Source organism: Oncorhynchus kisutch, linkage group LG10, assembly GCF_002021735.2.
Source record: "Oncorhynchus kisutch isolate 150728-3 linkage group LG10, Okis_V2, whole genome shotgun sequence".
In the NCBI taxonomy this organism is placed as follows: Eukaryota; Metazoa; Chordata; class Actinopteri; order Salmoniformes; family Salmonidae; genus Oncorhynchus; species Oncorhynchus kisutch.
Genome location: NC_034183.2, coordinates 18,325,839 through 18,349,193, shown reverse-complemented (window position 1 = coordinate 18,349,193; position 23,355 = coordinate 18,325,839). Strand labels below are relative to the sequence as shown.

Sequence of the window (23,355 nt, the reverse complement as noted above, 5' to 3'; positions counted from 1 at the left end):
ACTGACTTTCCTACCGATCCTCGACTTCGGCGACGTCATTTACTCATTAAATTGGATGCAGTCTATCACAGTTCCATCCGTTTTGTCACCAAAGCCCCATATACTACCCACCACTGCGACCTGTATGCTCTCGTTGGCTGGCCCTCGCTTCATACTCGTCGCCAAACCCAGATAAAGTCCCCCCTTATCTCACCTCGCTGGTCACCATAGCAGCACCCACCTGTAGCACACGCTCCAGCAGGTATATCTCTCTGGTAACCCCCAAAACCAAATCTTACTTTGGCCGCCTCTCCTTCCAGTTCTCTGCTGCCAATGACTGGAACGAACTACAAAAATCTCTGAAACTGGAAACACTTATCTCCCTCACTAGCTTTAAGCACCAACTGTCAGAGCAGCTCACAGATTACTGCACCTGTACATAGCCCATTTATAATTTAGCCCAAACAACTCCCTCTCCCCCTACTGTATTTTTTATTTTTTTATTTTGCTCCTTTGCACCCCCATTATTTCTATCTCTACTTTGCACATTCTTCCACTGCAAATCTACCATTCCCGTGTTTATTTGTATTTATTTTTTTATTTACTTGCTATATTGTATTTACTTTGCCACCATGGCCTTTTTTTGCCTTTACCTCCCTTATCTCACCTCATTTGCTCACATTGTATATAGACTTATTTTTCTACTGTATTATTGACTGTATGTTTGTTTTACTTTATGTGTAACTCTGTGCTGTTGTTCGTGTCAAACTGCTTTGCTTTATAGTGACCAGGTCGCAATTGTAAATGAGAACTTGTTCTCAACTTGCCTACCTGGTTAAATAAAGGTGAAATAAATAAATAAATAAATAAAATATGAGAAGGTGCTCTGGCTACATTACACACACAAATAAAGGTGATATCTAGAACCTAAAAGGGTTATCCTATGGCTGTCCCCATAGGATAACCCTTTGAAGAACCTTTTTTGGTTCCAGGTAGAACCAGTTTGATTCCAGGCAGAAGCCTTTAGGTTCCATGTAGAACCATTTTTGGTTGCAGGTAGAACCCTTTTGGTTCCAGATGGAACCCTTTTGGAACAGTTTTTTTCTAAGAGTGCAGTAGAGGCGGTTTCACCTGACGACCGGGGTCTTCTCTGGGTGGACTTCTGCTGGGAGGCTCTCTACGACAGGGACCTCCTCCTCTAAAGTCAGAGGCTCCTCCACTTGGATGTCTAGGTGGATGTCATCCAGGGCATCAAACACCGGAGGCTGGGTATCTGGAGCAGGGGGCTGGGTATCTGGAGCAGGGGGCTGGATGAATGATGGATGGATCATTGGGGTGAAGGTAGGCTTGGTGGAGGCTGTGGTGACAGGGGGCTGGAAAGGGAGCATTGAGTGGGCTTGAGAGGTGGGGGCCAGGGAAGAGGGAACCAGGGTGGGGGGTTGTGGCTGCTGCTCTCTCAGGGAGGCCTGTTTCTCCAGAGGAGGCCTGGCAATGGAGGCCTTGGGGGGCAGCGTGGAAGCCGTGCTTGTAGGGGAGGAGGTGTAGTGCAGCTCCTCGCTTAGCGTTCTGTCCATCTCCTCCTCCTCCTCTCTCTCATAGTCGTACTCCCCCTCTCCATCTTCGGGCTCATAAAGCTCACCCTCCTCCTCGTCATCTTTGATGTAGCCCCCCTCGTCACTGTACACCTCCTCGGGCGCGTCGGGATCCCAGCCGTAGCTGACAGAGGAGTGACAGGAGTGGTAGGCGTTGTCCTCATCGTAGAGCTCCACAGAGCCCCTCATGTTCCCCTCGACCTCTGGGCCAAACTCCTCACTGAGCTGGGAGCTGCCTTGACTCAGCTCCCCGGAGGAGGCATAGTGACTGCTGCCTGTAGGACTTTAGACACATGGACCACAGTCAGATACACAGACACACAAGCAGACTGTAACAAAAGTAACATGTTACCCCCATCATTGCTTGTCACTGTGGCACATCATAGGAGGAGGAGGTAATAACAGGCTGCCACTGAGGCGAAGAGGACGCAGAGGAGCCACAGCCACATATAGAACACACTAACACTTCAACACTGCAACTCACATCAATGTGGCACAATTGTTCCCCTATGCCTCCAGACTGGGGATGAAACACTATAAACACTAAAGAACCAAAGTGGCCCCATAGAGTGCATGTTAAAGGTGACATATTGGGATAAGGAGCCAGAGTGGGGACCAGAGGGCATGTTAAAGGTGACATATTGGGATAAGGAGCCAGAGTGGGGACCAGAGGGCATGTTAAAGGTGACATATTGGGATAAGGAGCCAGAGTGGGGACCAGAGGGCATGTTAAGTTGACATATTGGGATAAGGAGCCAGAGTGGAGACCAGATGGCATGTTAAAGGTGACATATTGGGATAAGGAGCCAGAGTGGGGACCAGAGGGCATGTTAAAGGTGACATATTGGGATAAGGAGCCAGAGTGGGGACCAGGGGCATGTTAAAGGTGAAATATTGGGATAAGGAGCCAGAGTGGAGACCAGATGGCATGTTAAAGGTGACATATTGGGATAAGGAGCCAGAGTGTGGACCAGAGGGCATGTTAAAGGTGACATATTGGGATAAGGAGCCAGAGTGGAGACCAGATGGCATGTTAAAGGTGATATATTGGGATAAGGAGCCAGAGTGGAGACCAGATGGCATGTTAAAGGTGACATATTGGGATAAGGAGCCAGAGTGGGGACCAGAGGGCATGTTAAAGGTGACATATTGGGATAAGGAGCCAGAGTGTGGACCAGAGGGCATGTTAAAGGTGACATATTGGGATAAGGAGCCAGAGTGGGGACCAGAGGGCATGTTAAAGGTGACATATTGGGATAAGGAGCCAGAGTGTGGACCAGAGGGCATGTTAAAGGTGACATATTGGGATAAGGAGCCAGAGTGGGGACCAGAGGGCATGTTAAAGGTGACATATTGGGATAAGGAGCCAGAGTGGGGACCAGAGGGCATGTTAAAGGTGACATATTGGGATAAGGAGCCAGAGTGGAGACCAGAGGGCATGTTAAAGGTGACATATTGGGATAAGGAGCCAGAGTGTGGACCAGAGGGCATGTTAAAGGTGACATATTGGGATAAGGAGCCAGAGTGTGGACCAGAGGGCATGTTAAAGGTGACATATTGGGATAAGGAGCCAGAGTGTGGACCAGAGGGCATGTTAAAGGTGACATATTGGGATAAGGAGCCAGAGTGTGGACCAGAGGGCATGTTAAAGGTGACATATTGGGATAAGGAGCCAGAGTGTGGACCAGAGGGCATGTTAAAGGTGACATATTGGGATAAGGAGCCAGAGTGGGGACCAGAGGGCATGTTAAACACACACACACACACACACACACACACACACACACACACACACACACACACACACACACACACACACACACACACACACACACATACATACATACATACATACATACATACATACATACAGACCCACAGACCCACACACACACAGACCCACACACACAGACCCACAAGAACACACATGGGCCTGCTGTCCGATAGAAACCAGCATTTCTGTCGGACAGATGTGAGGAAGAGGAGGAGGTGGAGAGGAGGTGCAGAGACCCACCTATTGGAGAGTGAGTGCCTACTGTCTAGAGTGTACTGGCGGCTGATGTGCCGGCTTGAACCTGAAGCTGAATCGAGATCGCTGTGCCCGTTGGTGGCTGAGTCTAAAGTATCATAGCATCTGGCAGGTTGGGGCAGGAGAGGAGACGCAGGAGAGGAGAAGCATCAGTACAGCCCAGCCTAAGGCTTTTCAAAGACACACAGCAACGTTCACACACCAAACTGAAACACACACTGCCCAGCACACCTACTGCATAAAGACCACTGGCATGATAGATAGATAGATAGATAGATAGATAGATAGATAGATAGATAGATAGATAGATAGATAGATAGATAGATAGATAGATAGATAGATAGATAGATAGATAGATAGATAGATAGATAGATAGATAGATAGATAGATAGATAGATAGATAGATAGATAGATAGATAGATAGATAGATAGATAGATAGATAGATAGATAGATAGATAGATAGATAGATAGATAGATAGATAGATAGATAGATAGATAGATAGATAGATAGATAGATAGATAGATAGATAGATAGATAGATAGATAGATAGATAGATAGATAGATAGATAGATAGATAGATAGATAGATAGATAGATAGATAGATAGATAGATAGCTAGATAGATAGATAGATAGATAGATAGATAGATAGATAGATAGATAGATAGATAGATAGATAGATAGATAGATAGATAGATAGATAGATAGATAGATAGATAGATAGATAGATAGATAGATAGATAGATAGATAGATAGATAGATAGATAGATAGATAGATAGATAGATAGATAGATAGATAGATAGATAGATAGATAGATAGATAGATAGATAGATAGATAGATAGATAGATAGATAGATAGATAGATAGATAGATAGATAGATAGATAGATAGATAGATAGATAGATAGATAGATAGATAGATAGATAGATAGATAGATAGATAGATAGATAGATAGATAGATAGATAGATAGATAGATAGATAGATAGATAGATAGATAGATAGATAGATAGATAGATAGATAGATAGATAGATAGATAGATAGATAGATAGATAGATAGATAGTGATTGGTTTTTAGCCATAGTGGACCTTGCAGGTTCATATCGCTTAAAACAGAATCCCTGCTGATAGAAGCCTTTATGCAATAATGTGGCTGCACCTAGCAATGTATGAGTTTGAGTGAACTTGCGCCTTTGAACAACAGACGAACAGACAAAAAAACACACTTATTTAGAAACAAGTTTCTTCATGATCACAGGGGACTGTATTTCAGCCACACACACGCACACACACGTGTATACACACACAATGATCATTGTGACAAGGTGCCAGTAAGGATCTTGAGAGACGACCTGTATACAATGGGCTGCTCCTTCAGGCTGATATAGTGAGGCCAGAGACAGTGAAGTCACATTGGGACAACAGGTTACCATAAAACATCAGTGTGAATGTGAAATCAAACAAGGGGGCATATCTATTCTGTTCTGTATCAGTCTGCTTTACTCTGTGAGAACAGAGTGTTGATCTCCAGACGAGACAGTATGGATCCCTTGACTAAGAAAAGGAGGTGAGATCCATGCTGTGTGTGTCTCAATAGTCCAGCGTTGTTTCCTTTCCTCGTCTTCTTTCCTTCACCCACACAGATGTCAAAGAGCTGGACAGGGGAAATGTACAACTTATACATTTCACCTACCCTGCATGTTTTTTGATTAGTACAACTGTAGGATAGCAGCTTGTAAAGAAATTATTCAAATGTAATTATAAAATGAAGGAAACAAGGAAAGGAAGGCACTTGGGCTTATTGGGACGAACCCCTTATTGAGACCCTGAGGACCGAGTAAACCAGATAATGAACCAGATAAGGAGGACAGGACAGCAGAGAGGTTAGGTTACCTGATGGCTCTATGGTTGTCATAGTCCAGCTCTTGGATGGAGCCGTTGCAGGAGGTGTGCGAGGAGTAGCGCTGGTCTCTCAGGATGGGGTACTGGTGCATGGAGGTGTTGGGCTGAGACATGGTGTAGAAGGGAGGGGGGATGCTGTTACTGGTCTCACTGCGGTAGTCACTGTCTCTGTCGTCCATTGCACTGTCTGGGTCCTCATCTACACACACAGGAAATGGTTGAAATATTATGATTATTATAGGGGCTAGGTTCATTACCCAGGATGCTAGTGAGTGCTTGGTGACTAATTTTAAAAACCTGCCAGTATAGGCCTACAGTACCAAGGCCAAAAGCAGATGCATCACATTTATAGTGCTAAACTGTGTGAAAAGCTATAAAAACTCACTTTGCTGGTATCCCCACAGACTCCAGTTACCTACAGGGACAGGGAGTAAGAAGTTATCACAATGTTGATTTGGGCCTGAGATATGAACTTCAGGTTAAAGAATGTACAACCATATGACCAGGAAATAAACCAGTCAGGGTGAGGGTACTGAACCCCCGGGAACCATTCTGATTGGGGGGTACAACCCAGAGTGGAGCTGGAGACGGAGCAGGCCAGCGAAGGCAAGATGGCTGACCTTGTGACGGATGGAGGGCCAAGGAGGGTTCAGGGTGTGGCAATTAGCAGAGCGCAGTGGGGAGTCAGCCATAACTCTCACCAGTAGAGCTGCCAACCCAGCGCCCCATGACTCATAGCCCATAAGCAGCCACCATCAATACACACTCACTGAAACACAGCACGTAGACACGCACACGCACAAGCACTCACGTACACTGACCAACCTTCATGGCTGGTTGCTCACAAACCGTCTCTCACCCACGCACGCAGTCATGCAAGCAGGCACACACGCACACACACACCTACTGACAGACTGAAACACCCACCGCAGCCCAGACTCATCCACAGACATCTCCGCCCACTTACCTGGGCTGTCATCATCAGACAGACAGGGCTGTGTCTGACAGGGCAGTATAAGTATGTCAGCACACATCCATCACACAGCCAGCAGCCATAAATCACTGTGTGTGGAGTTGACGAGGCAGGCCTGCTGGCTTGATTCATCATGTCAGCTTTTCTCCTAATCCTTCCATACGCCTGCCTGCCTGCGGACAAGCTAAACACCTTCTTCACCTGCTTTGAGGATAGTACAGTGCCACCAACACGGCCCGCTACCAAGGACTGTGGGCTCTCCTTCTCCGTTGCCGACGTGAGTAAGACATTTAAGCGTGTTAATCCTCGCATGGCTGCCGGCCCAGACGGCATCCCTAGCCGCGTCCTCAGAGCATGCACAGACCAGCTGGCTGGCGTGTTTACGGACATATTCATTCTCTCCCTATCCCAGTCTGCTGTCACCACTTGCTTCAAGATGTCCACAATTGTTCCTGTACCCAAGAAAGCAAAGGTAACTGAACTAAATGATTATCGCCCCGTAGCACTCACTTCTGTCATCATGAAGTGCTTTGAGAGGCTAGTTAGGGGTCATATCACCTCTACCTTACCTGACACCCGAGACGCACTCCAATTTTCTTACCGCCCTCGGCGTACACATCACTGACGAACTGAAATGATCCACCCACACAGGCAGTGTGGTGAAGGCACAACAGCACCTCTTCAACCTCAGGAGGCTGAAGAAATTTGTGTTGGCCCCTAAAATCCTCACAAACTTCTACAGATGCACAATTGAGAGCATCCTGTTGGGCTGTATCACCGCCTGGTACAGCAACTGCACCGCCCACAACTGTAAGGCTCTCCAGAGGGTGGTGCGGTCTGTCCAATACATCACCGGGGGCAAACTACCTGCTCTTCAGGACACCTACAGCCCCCAATGTCACAGGAAGGCCAAAAAGATCATCACGGACATCAACCAACCGAGCCACGGCATGTTCACCGCGCTACCATCCAGAAGGCGAGGTCAGTGCAGGTGCATCAAGAGACTGAAAAACAGCTTCTATCTCAAGGCCATCAGACTGTTAACTAGCCATCACTAGCCAGCTTCCACCAGGTTATGCAACCCTGCACCTTAGAGGCTGCTGCCCTATATACATAGACTTGGAATCACTGGCCACTTAATAATGGAACACTAGTCACTTCAATCATGTTTAAATGTTTACATACTGCTTTATTCATCTCATATGTATATACTGTATTCTATTCTACTGTGTTTTAGTCAATGCCACTCTGACATTGCTCGACCTAATATTTATACATTTCTTAATTCCATTCTTTTACTTTTAGATTTGTGTGTATTGTTGTGAATTGTTAGATACAACTGCGCTGTTGGAGCTAGGAACACAAGCATGTCGCTACACCCGCAATAACATCTGCTAAATATGTGTATGTGACTAATAAAATATTATTTGATTTTTGATTTGATTCGCTGCTTCCCCTCAAATCAGGAGGTGGAGAGTGAAGAAGAGGGGGAGAGGGAGGAATAAAGTGAAGTGAAGTGGAGGAGGAAGAGGAGGATGAGGAAGAAGAGGAAGGGGTGGAGAAAAAGGAAGATGAGGAATAAAGTGAATATGAGAAGAAGGAGGATGAAGGGGAGGATAGCAAAGAGGAAGAGTGAAGAGGAGGAGGAAGAGACAGAGGAGAGTGAGAAGGAGGAAGAAGAGGGCCATGAAGAAAGTAAAAAAGAAGAAGGAAGGATGAAAGGGAGGAGGATGCTGTATGAAAGAGGGGAGAAGGAGACTGAAGAGGATACAGGCAGTATCAAGTGTCTACTACTCACAGCATTGTGTTGATGGTGCTTGAAGTGGTCTCTCCTCTTCCTGGTATGTATACTGTAACACACATACACACACACACACACACACACACACACATACACACACACACATCATATTTAATGCATTGAGTAAGTTAGGACTTTTGGAATGACTGATAGCCCTGCCTTGTAGCGGGTAAGATGTAAGCACAAAGAGAGGAGAGGAGGAAGAAATGCCTTACGCCCTGGTCCCTCATGGAGTTGAGCTGCTCCAGTTTCTTGGCCCAGTATTGAGCCTCATCCTCTGGAATGTCTGAAGCAGAAAGACCCATTTACTGGTCAGGCACTTAGGACACACACACAGACAATTGTATATGCACAGACATACGCGGGCACGCACATACATACACACACACATGCACGCACACACACGCACAGATGCACACACAATGCTCTAATGGTTCCAAATGATTGCAATATACTTTGACACTCATAGGCTTCCATTGTCCGTGAGTATATTCAGATATAATGATGTAGATATACTGTAGGTAATAACAAGGAGATAGGGTTATAGTCCACTTTCAAGGCACAATAGAGAGCACATTTGACATGAGTGAGAGTGTCATCTGACCTAATGGCAGTTCAAATCGGCTGTCCAGCAGCACGCGGTGGAAGGTGGGGTCTTTGGTGCCTGTGATCTCATTCTCAGCCATGATGACCTGGGAGTCTAAGGTCAGCCACTGCCCCGGCCCCTCCTAAAACACACACACACACACACACACACACACACACACACACACACACACACACACACACACACACACACACACACACACACATACTGTTACTGTACGGGGCTAGGATGATGCTAAAAATAGCCCTAGCTAAAGTGTTTTGGGGGCGGGGGAGATACATCCTGTAACAACATTGTCCCCTGGTGGCACTGGTGCCCCTAACTTTTTCAGTTGGTGGCACCAGCCCATGATTTGGTGGCACCCCGCAGCATCACACAATAGAATACACTTGAACCATCATCTTATAAAGTAATTATAAATTCATTCACAATGCTTTATTAAGAAGAGTAATAGACCACTGAGAAGATATTCAATAAATAAGTTGTTAAATCTAACATGTATACGCAGGAATGCATGATTCAAACTATTTTGATATACAACCTAATCCAGTGGTTGCCATGAATTCTGGGTTGACAATTAGGCTTTTAATTTACTGTCATAATAGGTCTCCATAATTTTCAAAAAAAAATTCAATAGTGTCGTGTCTTTACTATCATTCAATTGAAGACTTAGTTTTTATCAAAGATTCTCTGTAATTAGTCGGGGCACCAAGAAAAATATTCAGATTACAAAGTTATAATTTCCCAATATAACCTTTCAGATATTTTCATATCTGATCAATAGTCTTCTGATTAATTCATTATTTATTTTACCTCACGTTTCATTCCAAACGTCGTAAATTGCTGATTATCTGCATGAACCCAGTCTTCACTATGAGTCATCCATACATCAATTGTCTTAAATCCTTTATTTATTACTAACTATGTAATTCACAGAAATGCATAAACAAAACAACAAAGTAAATATGGTTACAAGAAATGATAGGAGAATGTGCCCCTAGTGGGCTAAACCGGCATGGTGGCTTGTTAGACAAAAGGGAAGTGGGGGTTGACTAAGAAGTCACTCCAGAGTTAATAATTATAACATTTGAAATGCTAATCCTTTACACATGAACGCTCACTCATTCGGGAACAATTGCAATCAATATATATATTTACGCTCAGTGTGTCGTCTTAATCGCTATTGAAAAGTTTGTTTCTTTTGTAGAATTGTCCGTCTCTCTCTCTCTCTGTCGTAGTTATAGTGGATAGTTCAAAGTGACATTCATTCATGTTGTTGTAGAATAGATGTTTTGGCGGTTGTCGTTCTTCGCGTTCAATGATACCGAATTCCTAGCTGCAGACTAGTAATTAATATCAAAGACTTGTTCTTATTCTGTCGGTATAGATAGTCTAAGAGTTTAACCACGTGGTATGGTTAAAAGATTCAGCAATGGTCTGCAACCTTTGTCCTCCCGTGATTGAAAGAAACATGGTCTGGTTGAGAATATCTCAAAGTTTGGTTTTATTCGGAATTGCAGAAAAGGGTCTGTCCCAGGATGCCTGACCCTAACTGGGCTCATGGGCGGTCCTCTGATTTAGTTCAACTCAAAAGGTAATTGGAGTTTCCTTCATTAAACAGTCCAAAATCACATTACACAATTTTACAAACAGTATCATCCTCACTCATTCATCTTATACAACAATTAGATGTAAACCTCATATCTGAGGCTACTATATAAACAGCGTTACGGTAATGTGGCCGCACCGTCTCCCATGAGCTTCCCCAAGTTGTAACAAACGGACCAAATACCTTCTCCGGAACGTAAACGTTGTCAGGACTTCAAGTTCTGTGAGGTGGAAGAAATTCCTTTGTTCTCTATGAAACTTCACTCTATATCTATACTGTGTGGCCATGTGGCAGGGACTTCCCTAGGAATTTACGACCTCACTCTGACCACAGCAGTCTGGTTGTAGAAGCAGAGAGCGGGGGATGGTGCTCGCTGTACCCAAAGAGGGTAACGTCATGACAATAGGGATGAATTTGCCTTCACCTTTACGTGCATGGCTGACAGCCATGGTATATCAGCCGTAGTATACCACAGGTATGACAAAACAATTATTTTTACTGCTCTAAAACCCTCACAAACTTTTACAGATGCACAATTGAGAGCATCCTGTCGGGCTGTATCACCGCCTGGTACGGCAACTGCGCCTCCCTCAACCGCAGAGCTCTCCAGGAGAGTGGTGCGGTCTGCACAATACATCACCGGGGGCAAACTACCTGCCCTACAGGACACCTACAGCACCCGATGTCACAGGAAGGCTCCCCCCGCTATCATCCAGAAGGCGAGGTCAGTACAGGTGCATCAAAGCAGGGACTGAAAAATTGCTTCTATCTCAAGGCTATCAGACTGTTAAACAGCCATCAATGACACAGAGAGGCTGCTGCCTACATACAGACTTGAAATCATTGTCTACTCTAACAAATGGATCACTAGCCACTATAATGATGTTTACATATCTTGCATTACTCATCCGATATGTATAGTATATTTTATACCATCTATGTTATTCGAAAACATAATGTAAACTTTCACTGCTATGCGGATGACACACAGCTGTACATTTCAATGAAACATGGTGAAGCCCCAAAATTGCCCTCGCTAGAAGCATGTGTTTCAGACATAAGGAAGTGGATGGCTGCAAACTTTCTACTATTAAACTCGGACAAAACAGAGATGCTTGTTCTAGGTCCCAAGAAACAAAGAGATCTTCTGTGGAATCTGACAATTAATCTTAATGGTTGTACAGTCGTCTCAAATAAAACTGTGAAGGACCTCGGCGTTACTCTGGACCCTGATCTCTCTTTTGAAGAACATATCAAGACCATTTCGAGGACAGCTTTTTTCCATCTACGTAACATTGCAAAAATCAGAAACTTTCTGTCCAAAAATGATGCAGAAAAATTAATCCATGCTTTTGTCACTTCTAGGTTAGACTACTGCAATGCTCTATTTTCCGGCTACCCGGATAAAGCACTAAATAAACTTCAGTTAGTGCTAAATACGGCTGCTAGAATCCTGACTAGAACCAAAAAATTTGATCATATTACTCCAGTGCTAGCCTCTCTACACTGGCTTCCTGTCAAAGCAAGGGCTGATTTCAAGGTTTTACTGCTAACCTACAAAGCATTACATGGGCTTGCTCCTACATATCTCTCTGATTTGGTCCTGCCGTACATACCTATACGTACGCTACGGTCACAAGACGCAGGCCTCCTAATTGTCCCTAGAATTTCTAAGCAAACAGCTGGAGGCAGGGCTTTCTCCTATAGAGCTCCATTTTTATGGAACGGTCTGCCTACCCATGTCAGAGACGCAAACTCGGTCTCAACCTTTAAGTCTTTACTGAAGACTCATCTCTTCAGTGGGTCATATGATTGAGTGTAGTCTGGCCCAGGAGTGGGAAGGTGAACGGAAAGGCTCTGGAGCAACGAACCGCCCTTGCTGTCTCTGCCTGGCCGGTTCCCCTCTTTCCACTGGGATTCTCTGCCTCTAACCCTATTACAGGGGCTGAGTCACTGGCTTGCTGGGGCTCTCTCATGCTGTCCCTGGAGGGGGTGCGTCACCTGAGTGGGTTGATTCACTGTTGTGGTCATCCTGTCTGGGTTGGCGCCCCCCCCCCCCCCCTTGGGTTGTGCCGTGGCGGAGATCTTTGTGGGCTATACTCAGCCTTGTCTCAGGATGGTAAGTTGGTGGTTGAAGATATCCCTCTAGTGGTGTGGGGGCTGTGCTTTGGCAAAGTGGGTGGGGTTATATCCTTCCTGTTTGGCCCTGTCCGGGGGTGTCCTCGGATGGGGCCACAGTGTCTCCTGACCCCTCCTGTCTCAGCCTCCAGTATTTATGCTGCAGTAGTTTATGTGTCGGGGGGCTGGGGTCAGTTTGTTATATCTGGAGTACTTCTCCTGTCCTATTCGGTGTCCTGTGTGAATCTAAGTGTGCGTTCTCTAATTCTCTCCTTCTCTCTTTCTTTCTCTCTCTCGGAGGACCTGAGCCCTAGGACCATGCCCCAGGACTACCTGACATGATGACTCCTTGCTGTCCCCAGTCCACCTGGCCATGCTGCTGTTCCAGTTTCAACTGACCTGAGCCCTAGGACCATGCCCCAGGACTACCTGACATGATGACTCCTTGCTGTCCCCAGTCTACCTGGCCATGCTGCTGCTCCAGTTTCAACTTCCACCTGACTGTGCTGCTGCTCTAGTTTCAACTGTTCTGCCTTATTATTATTCGACCATGCTGGTCATTTATGAACATTGAACATCTTGACCATGTTCTGTTATAATCTCCACCCGGCACAGCCAGAAGAGGACTGGCCACCCCACATAGCCTGGTTCCTCTCTAGGTTTCTTCCTAGGTATTGGCCTTTCTAGGGAGTTTTTCCTAGCCACCGTGCTTCTCCACCTGCATTGCTTGCTGTTTGGGGTTTTAGGCTGGGTTTCTGTACAGCACTTTGAGATATCAGCTGATGTACGAAGGGCTATATAAATAAATTTGATTTGATTTGATTTGATATTGCATCTTGCCTAGGCCGCTCGGTCATTGCTCATCCATATATTTATATGCACATATTATATGTACTTATTCCATCCCTTTACTTAGATTTGTGTGTATTAGGTATTTGTTGTGGAATTGTTAGATATTACTTGTTAGATATTTCTGCACTGTCTGAACTAGAAGCACAAGCATTTTGCTACACTCGCAATAACATCTGCTAACCACGTGACCAATACAATTTGATTTAATATTTCTGTTTTTAATTTGAATAAATGTGCTAAAATTGAAATAAACCTGTTTTTGCTTTGGCAGTATGGGGTATGAGGGAAAAAAACGAGTTATAGGGTAGCAAAATGTGAATAAATGGTCTCAGTCTGGAGCCCTGCCTTAAACTCCTTTCATCCCTGATATGAATTGTGTTCCACCTTAAACACTTTGAAATGCTGTGACAACAAACAGTATCAGTCTAGTGTTGTGATGTACTTGTGTCTGAGCCTCAGATGTGCTGCTTGTAAAACACCTTGTACACCCAGGAGGGTGAGGTGTGGTGGGGGACGAGAGGGGGGCGCCAGGGGGGGGCATACCGTACCTCATCAGACTGGCGGATGTTTTCCAAGGGGATCCACAAGGTGCCCACCATGGTGTCCCAGATTAACCCTTTGTTCCACACCTCCACTGTCAGCCCCAGATCCAGCCTGTTGATCTCACTAGAGAGAGAGAGAGAGAGAGAGAGAGAGAGAGAGAGAGAGAGAGAGAGAGAGAGAGAAATGAGGAAGCATAACAGAGGGATTGAGAGAGGGAAAGGAGGTATGAGAGAAGATGGCAGGGCAGAGAGAGAGAGATAGAGAAAGAGTATGAGACAACAAGAGACGTGATGAGATGAGGAAATGAAACAATATAACCCACCGATATAACCCATCTCACAAAGAAATGAATTTTACAGCGCCTTCAGAAAGTATTCACACCCCTTGACTTTTTCCATATTTTGTGGTGTTACAGCCTGAACTTAAAATTGATTAAGTTGAGATTTTGTGTCACTAGCCTACACACAATACCCCATAATGTCAAAGTGGAATTAAGTTTTTAGAAATGTTTACAAATGTATTAAAAATTAAAAGCTGAAATGTCTTGAGTCAATAAGTATTGCACCCCTTTGTTATGTCAAGCCTAAATAAGTTCAGGAGTAAACATGTGCTTAACGAGTCACATTATAACTTCCATAGACTCACTCTGTGTGCAATAACAGTGTTTAAAATAATTTTTGAATTACTATCTCATCTCTTTACCACACATCCAACTATCTGTAAGGTCCCTCAGTCGAGCAGTGAATCCACAAAAGACAGGGAGGTTTTCCAATGCTTCGTAAAGAAGGGCGCCTATTTATAGATGGGAGGGAAAAAAGCAGACATTGAATATGCCTTTGGGCATGGTGAAGTTATTAATTACACTTTGGATGGTGTATCAACACACCCAGTCACTACATTAATGAATGAATGAATGAAATGAAATGAATATATGAATGAATGACATTTTATTTTTGTGTCAAATCGCCAGTGTGCATCGCATAAAAAATGAAATAAAAAATACATCAAAATCAATACATAATAATAAATAAGGTTATCCAAACAATAATTATATCCATAGAGCAGGTACAGGTTAGTCGAGGTAATTGGTACAGGTAGGTAGGGGTGACTGTGCAGAGATAATAAACAGCAAGTAGCAGCAGTGTAAAAAGAAAGGGTGGCCATTTGATTAATAATTCTGTAGTCTTATGGCTTGGGGGTAGAAGTTGTTAAGGAGCCTTTTCGTCCTAGACTTGGCGCTCCGGTACCATGGCTTGGGGGTAGAAGTGGCCTACCGTGCGGAAGCAGAGTAAACAGTCTATCACTTGGGTGACTGGAGTCTCTGACAATTTTTGGGGCTTTCCTCTTCCTGGATGGCAGGAAGCTTGGCCCCAGTGATGTACTGGTCCGTACGCACTACCCTCTGATCAATTGCCATACCAGGCAGTGAAGCAACCTGTCAAGATGCTCTCGATGGTGTAGCTATAGAACTTTTGGAGGATCTGAGGATCCATGCCAAATCTTTTCAGTCTCCTGAGCGGAAAAGGTGTTGTTGTGACCATTTCACGACTGTCTTGGTGTGTTTGGACCATGATAGTTCATTGGTGATGTGGACACCAAGGAACTTGAAACTCTCAACCCGCTCCACTACAGCCCCGTCGATATTAATGGGGACCTGTTCAGCCCGCCTTTTCCTGTAGTTCATGATCAGCTTCCTTGACTTGCTCACATTGAGGGAGAGGTTGTTGTGAGAGACGGAATCTAAAACAAAAATCCAGAAAATCACATTGTATGATTTTTAAGGAATTAATTTGCATTTTATTGCATGACATAAGTATTTGATACATCAGAAAAACATAACTTAATATTTGGTACAGAAACCTTTGCAATTACAGAGATCATATGTTTCCTGTAGTTCTTGAAAAGGTTTGCACACACTGCAGCAGGGATTTTGGCCCACTCCTCCATACAGACCTTCTCCAGATCCTTCAGGTTTCGGGGCTGTCGCTGGGCAATATGGACTTTCAGCTCCCTCAAAAGATTTTCTATTGGGTTCAGTTCTGGAGACTGGCTAGGCCACTCCAGGACCTTGAGATGCTTCTTACGGAGCCACTCCTTATTTGCCATGGCTGTGTGTTTCATGCTGGAAGACCCAGCCACGACCCATCTTCAATGCTCTTACTGAGGGACGGAGGTTGTTGGCCAAGATCTCGCGATACATGGCCTCATCCATCCTCCCCTCAATACGGTGCAGTCGTCCTGTCCCCTTTGCAGAAAAGCATCCCCAAAGAATGATGTTTCCACCTCCATGCGGTTAGGATGGTGTTCTTGGGGTTGTACTCATCCTTCTTCTTCCTCCAAACACGGCGAGTGGAGTTTAGACCAAAAAGCTCTATTTTTGTCTCATCAGACCACATGACCGTCTCCCATTCCTCCTCTGGATCATCCAGATGGTCATTGGCAAACTTCAGACGGGCCTGGACATGCGCTGGCTTGAGCAGGGGGACCTTGCGTGCGCTGCAGAATTTGAATCCATGACGGCGTAGTGTGTTACTAATGGTTTTCTTTGAGACTGTGGTCCCAGCTCTCTTCAGGTCATTGACCAGGTCCTGCCGTGTAGTTCTGGGCTGATCCCTCACCTTCCTCATGATCATTGATGCCCCATGAGGTGAGATCTTGCATGGAGCCCCAGACCGAGGGTGATTGACCGTCATCTTGAACTTCTACCATTTTTTAAATAATTGTGCCAACAGTTGTTGCCTTCTCACCAGGCTGCTTGCCTATTGTCCTGTAGCCCATCCCAGCCTTGTGCAGGTCTACAATTTTATCCCTGATGTCCTTACACAGGTCCCTGATCTTGGCCATTGTGGAGAGGTTGGAGTCTGTTTGATTGAGTGTGTGGACAGGTGTCTTTTATACAGGTAACAAGTTCAAACAAGGTGCAGTTAATACAGGTAATGAGTGGAGAACAGGAAGGCTTCTTAAAGAAAGACTAACAGGTCTGTGAGAGCCGGAATTCTTACTGGTTGGTTGGTGATCAAATACTTATGTCATGCAATAAAATGCTAATTAATTACTTAAAAATCCTACAATGTGATTTTCTGGATTTTTGTTTTAAATTCCGTCTCTCACAGTTGAAGTGTACCTATGATAAAAATTACAGACCTCTACATGCTTTGTAAGTAGGAAAACCTGCAAAATCGACAGTGTATCAAATACTTGTTCTCCCCACTGTACATACGTACATACATACATGCATTAATACATACATAAATAAATAACATATACAGATAAACAAATACAGAAAAATGAAACATAAGGCATTTGAACCCAGTCTGGCACAAATAGAAGATTATTGTGGGAAACAAGCCTATACACAATCTAAGCTAAATATTTGTATAATTTAATTATAGGTAGCCCTTTTTCTTTTATTCCAGGCTTTATCTAAATATTATGCAAACGGAAATGCACAATGGACAAAAAAACATTTCAGTTTCTCTTCATCGCTCAGCCACATAATGCTAGAGTATATCTGGTGTGCTTTCTGGAATAAGAGCAAGCGTATATCGTGGTAGAAAGAGCAATAGAGGATACAATTAGCTTCATTCACTATTTCTTTGAGATACAGGCACTCAGTTGCCAGAGAGGAAGAAAATCGCTCAGGGATTTCACCATGAGGTCAATGGTGACATTGAAACAGTTACAGAGTTTAATGGCTGTGGTAGGAGAAAACTGAGGATGGATCAACATTGTAGTTACTCCACAAGAGTGAACAGAAGGAATCCTGTACAGAACATGCATCATGTTTGCAATAATGTCATTAAAGTAAAACTGCAAAAAAATTTGAAAAGAAATTCACTTTATGTTGTGAATACTGTTTCAGATTGAATGGGAGGCCACGTGACCACTTAGGGGACGCACAGCCCACTCACAGCAGTGGGAGAGCAGGAGATCCCAGCTCAATGCACTACACATGTACGGCTCCGAGTTAACTCGAATAAAGAAGGATTTATGTTTTAAAGAACAGTTATTTTCTTTAGTATTTCTTAGACAAGAAGATACACCAAATACAAAGCATTATGTTTGGGGCAAATCCAACACAACACATATTTTCAAGCATGGTGGTGATGCTTGACTATGGAGTGGTGCCAGGAAAATAACCTCTCCTTCAACATCAACAAAACAAAGGAGCTTTAAAATGTTTGTCTAGCAATGATCAACAACCAACTTGACAGAGCTTGAAGAAATAAAAAAATTATATTGTGCAATAAATGTAAAGGACGTTGCACTGGTTGCTTAGCGAGTACATCTCTGCCTTGCTAGCACACATTACCGCCCTCCTGAGGTGTCTTAACAGTTGGCGCCGTGCAAAAAGCTAGCTATTCGCTGGAGCAAGTGGGGACACTTCAGGCTGAGGAGTAGGTTTCACACATCCCCATGTGCTACACAAACCTATTAGAGACTTACCCAGAAATACTCAAATCAAATTGTATTGGTCACATACACATATTTAGCAGATGTTATTGCGGGTGTAGCGAAATGCTTGTGTTCCTAGCTCCAACAGTGTATTAATATCTAACAATTCATAACAATACATGCAAATCTAAAAGTTAAATAATGGAATTAAGAAATCTATAAATATTAGGACGAGCCATGTTGGAGTGGCATTGACTAAAAATACAGTAGAATAGAACACAGTATATACATATGATATACAAATGAGTATGATATACAAATAAGTAAAGCAGTATGTAAATATTATTTAAAGTGACTAGTGTTTCATTATTAAACTGACCAGTGATTCCATGTCTATGAATATACTATAGGGCAGCAGCCTCTAAGACGCAGGGTTAAATAAACTGGGTGGTAGCCGGCCAGGAATGGCTATTTAACAGTTTGATGGCCTTGAGATAGAAGCTGTTTTTTAGTCTCTCGGTCCCGGCTTTGATGCATTTGTACTGACCTCGCCTTCTGGATGATAGTGAGGTGAACAACCCATGGCTCGTGTGGCTGATGTCTTTTTGGCCTTCCTGTGACATTGGGTGCTGTAGGTGTCCTGGAGGGCAGGCAGTGTGCCTGCGGTGATGCGTTGGACAGACCACTCCACCCTCTGGAGAGCCCTGTGGTGATACAGCCCAACAGGATGCTCTCAATTGTGCATCTGTAAAAGTTTGTGAGGGTCTTAGGGGCCAAGCCTAATTTCTTCAGCCTCCTGAGGTTGAAGAATGGCTCTTGCGCCTTCTTCACCACATTGTCTGTGTGGGTGGACCGTTTCAGATCGTCAGTGATGTGTACGCCGAAAATTCATGTGTACGCTGAGGAACTTGAAGCTTTCCACCTTCTCCACTGTGGTCCTGTCAATATGGTTAGAAGCGTGCTCCCTCTGCTTTTTCCGGAAGTCCACGATCAACTCCTTCATTTTGTTGACGTTGAGGGAGAGGTTACTTTCCTGGCACCACTTCACCAGGGATCTCACCTCCTCCCTGTCTCGTCCTTGTTGGTAAGCAGGTCTACTATGGTTGTGTCGACAGAAAACCTGATGATTAAGTTGGAGGCATGTGTGGCCACCTAGTCATGGGTGAACAGGGAATAAAGGAGGGGGCTGAGTACACACCATCAGGAAGTCCAGGACCCAGTTGTACAGGGCGGGGTTCAGACCCAGGGCCCCAAGCTTGGCATTGAGCTCGGAGGGTACTATGGTGTTGAAGTCTCAGCTATAGTAAATTAACATTTTTCTTACATAGCTATTCCTCTTGTCCAGGTGGGATAGGGCAGTGTGCAGTGCAATGGCAATTGCATCGTCTGTGGATCTATTGGGGCGGTAAGCAGATTGTAGTGGGTCTAGGGTGTCAGGTAAGGTAGATGTGATATGATCCTTAACTAGCATCTCAAAGCTCTTCATGGTGACAAGTGAGTGCTACTGGGCGATAGTCATTTAGTTCAGTTACCTTTGCTTTCTTGGGTACAGGAACAATGGTGGACATCTTGAAGCAAGTGGGGACAGCAGACTGGGATAGGGAGAGATTGAATATGTCCGTAAACACTCTAGCCAGCGGGTCTGTGCATGTTCTGAAGACGCGGCTGGGGATGCAGTCTGGGCCGGCAGCCTTGCATAGGTTAACACGCTTACATTTCTTACTCCTGTCAGCCACGGAGAAGGAGAGTCCACAGTCCTTTGGAGTGGGCCGCATCGATGTCACTGTGTTATCCTCAAAGTGGGCAAAGAAGGTGTTTAGTTTGTTTGGGAGCGCAAGACGTCGCTGTGCGCGACGTGGCTGGTTTTTCCTTTGTAATCTGCGATTGTCTGCCACATATGTCTCGTGTCTGAGCCGTTGAATTGAGACTCCACTTTGTCTCTGTACTGACGTTTTGCCTGTTTGATTGCCTTACGGAGGGAATAACTACACTGTTTGTATTCAACTATATTCCCAGTCACCTTGCCAAGTCACCTTGCCAACTCCGTCACTGTGTCCGTGTATACATCAATGTTGTTATCCAAGGCTACCCAGAACATATCCCAGCTTGAGTAATAAAAAGCAATCTTGAAGCGTTGAATAGACCTTAGCACGGGTACTTCCTGTTTGAGTTTCTGCCTATAGGAAGGAAGGAGCAAATCATGATCTGATTTGCCGAAGGGAGGGCGGGGGAGGGCCTTGTAGACATCCTGGAAGAAATAATAGCAGTGGTCGATTGTTTTCCCGAGTACTACAGTCAATGTGTTGGTAGAACTTCGGGAACGTTTTCCTCAAATTTGCTTTGTTAAATTCCCCAGTTACAATAAATGCGGCCTCAGGATATGTGGTTTCCAGTTTGCATAAAGTCCAGTGTAGTTCCTTGAGAGCCGTCATGGTATCGGCTTGAGGGGGAATATACACGGCTGGGACTATAACCGAAGATAATTCTCTTGGGAGGTTTATGCGGTCGACATTTGATTGTGAGGTATTCTAGGTCGGGTGAACAAAAGGACTTGAATTACTGTACGTTATCACAATCACACCATGAGTTGTTAATCATGAAACATACACTACCGCTCTTCTTCTTCCCGGAGAGTTCTTCATTCCTGTCTGCGCAATGTACTGTGAACCCAGCTGGCTGTACGGACGTGGACAGTATATCCGGAGAGAGCCATGATTCTGTGAAAAAGAAGCGATGAAGCAGTAATCTGTAATCGCTACCAAAGGGGATTTTAACATGTATTGACTCAGGGGGTTGAATACTTATCTAATAAAGATATATTAGTGTTTCATTTTTAATTTTTTACAAATGTTAGAATTTTTCTTGACATTACAGAGTATTTTGGGTAGATTGTTGACAATGACAATTAAATCCATTTTAATACCACTTTGTAAGTCAAGGGGTGTGAATACTTTCTGAAGGCACTGTATATGCCATGAGAGCAACCAGTTATAATCCAATAGAACGGAGAGACAATATTATTCATCCTGTGGTGGATGTGAGTCACTGAGACACAGAGAGCTGTCTGAAGGGAAAAGGTGAGGTCAATAAGGCAGAGTGGAGGAGACCAGTATTATTTCATACAAGGAAAAAATATGTGAATTCTAGCAGGAAGGAAGCGTATAGAGCCGACTGGGTCAGGGAGGGAGAGAGAGAGAGAGAGAGAGAAGATGAGGACTAAAGACAAAGAGGGGGAGAGCCAAGGAAGATGAGGAGGAAAATGAGAAGAAAGAAGGATAAAAGGAAGAAGAAGACTCACAACATGAAGTCCTGCTCCCAGCATGGCTGGGCACCACGCACAGTGATGGTGGTGCTCTTGACGTTCTGCACTTTCAGCGTCACGTAGGTGTTAAATTTCTCTGTGGAACATCAAGGAATATCAGTCTTATTGTAAAACAAACCAGTGTTTATAAGACTTTAAATGCTAAGTCAAACATGTCTTGACTCACCTTGGGCCCCATCGAGTTTGGCTTTCTTCACTGCAAAACGAGAGAAACAAAGCATGAGCCATACCGTAATGTGTTAAACAAAATGAGATCAATGGGTCAATCAATCTAGAAATTCAGGTTTCTAAAAACAAACCTATTAATAACCCACATCTCTCTGGACTGAAAAGGTTTTCTGCATAAGACAGCGTCACTTTGTGATTTAGATTTGTATTTATAATTTTTTCATGTCTTTTTAATTTTTAACTAGGCAAGTCAGTTAAGAACAACTTCTGATTTACAATGACGGCCTACCCTGGCCAAGCCCTAATCCGGACGACGCTGTGCGCCGTCCTATGGGACTCCCAATCACGGCCGGTTGTAATACAGCCTGGAATCGAACTCGGGTCTGTAGTGACGCCTCTAGCACTGAGATGCAGTGCCTTAGACCGCTGTGCCACTCGGGAGCCCAATATGCAATATGCATATAATCAGCATATGCAAATCAGCACATGTGGGGTTTGTGAGTGATTGACAAGACCCTGGCATTTCATAGGAGGAGAAGTGGAATGCACTCCCTCTGATGGCAGAATGCCTGGATCTCAATATCAAAGCCTGCATTAGTCAACAGATGTGGAAGGATCTCAGCATTATGCTCAGGCGAGAGTGGTTCAGAGAGGTGCGTGTGTGCACCAGTGGGGTAGTGTTCTATTTTTTTTATGTGACTGAGGGCAAAACTGTTTTTTAAATGACGTCATCAAAGTTTGTAGCCTAGCGAATAGCCTATCATTATAGAATAAACATAACATGCATCCTCCAATTGCAACGTCTGCCTATGCCCAGACATGGACTATTCTGCTTTAGCTAACCATCTTAAAATCTTGTTAGAAATAAGGAGGTGTTTTTGGTGTAACAGTAACGTTATAGGCCTACTATGCTATGCTATTATATTTGGTTCTATTGTTTAAAATACTAATGAATCTTAATGTGATCTTGCGAGACATTGATTCACCTTTGATCTAACTTTACTAAACTAGCACCATTGTGAGAAGTGATAATCTTCTATTTGTAATAATAATAATAAGTGATGAGTGGGCCTATTAAGCGTAGGCAACAGATCTTGATGAGATGTCATTTTAAGCAATTGGAGAGTCATTCGGGGTGCTGAAAGGACAGCGCCAGGATCATGCAATGACGTTGAACAAATGTGTGGTGCTGAAGGACAGCTTAAGGATAGCTCTGCCATTCGGTCAGTTCAGGAACAAACAACAATAATTTGAGGTGGGCCTATAGCCTAATAGACATACGACTATGTGGTACAGCTAGCTATTTGTAGGCTATAGCCTAATGTAAATACAAATACATATATCTTAGTATCATTTCACTGTTTGTGAGGACAGCTTTATTGCTGTAGCTAACACTCTGTATTGTAAATAAACTTTTATTTGATTAGCTTGAACACATGGCTACAATATACCCCATTACAGAATA

The 23,355-nt window shown here is 44.2% G+C and overlaps 1 protein-coding gene across 1 annotated transcript in view; it reads right to left on the bottom strand.

The window, feature by feature from the left end:
* The window catches only part of LOC109898761 (protein unc-13 homolog A), an 82,877-nt gene that overhangs the window by 45,588 nt on the left and 13,934 nt on the right, over positions 1-23,355 (bottom strand). Inside the window, exons 2-11 of the mRNA XM_031832851.1 lie at positions 21,889-21,918; positions 21,699-21,798; positions 14,011-14,128; positions 8,881-9,004; positions 8,492-8,562; positions 8,274-8,325; positions 5,888-5,917; positions 5,494-5,701; positions 1,585-1,854; positions 1,111-1,503 (exon numbers count right to left, since the gene is read on the bottom strand). Of these exons, the coding sequence (XP_031688711.1) occupies positions 1,111-1,503; positions 1,585-1,854; positions 5,494-5,701; positions 5,888-5,917; positions 8,274-8,325; positions 8,492-8,562; positions 8,881-9,004; positions 14,011-14,128; positions 21,699-21,798; positions 21,889-21,918 (1,396 nt within the window). The remainder of the gene's footprint in view (positions 1-1,110; positions 1,504-1,584; positions 1,855-5,493; positions 5,702-5,887; positions 5,918-8,273; positions 8,326-8,491; positions 8,563-8,880; positions 9,005-14,010; positions 14,129-21,698; positions 21,799-21,888; positions 21,919-23,355) is intronic.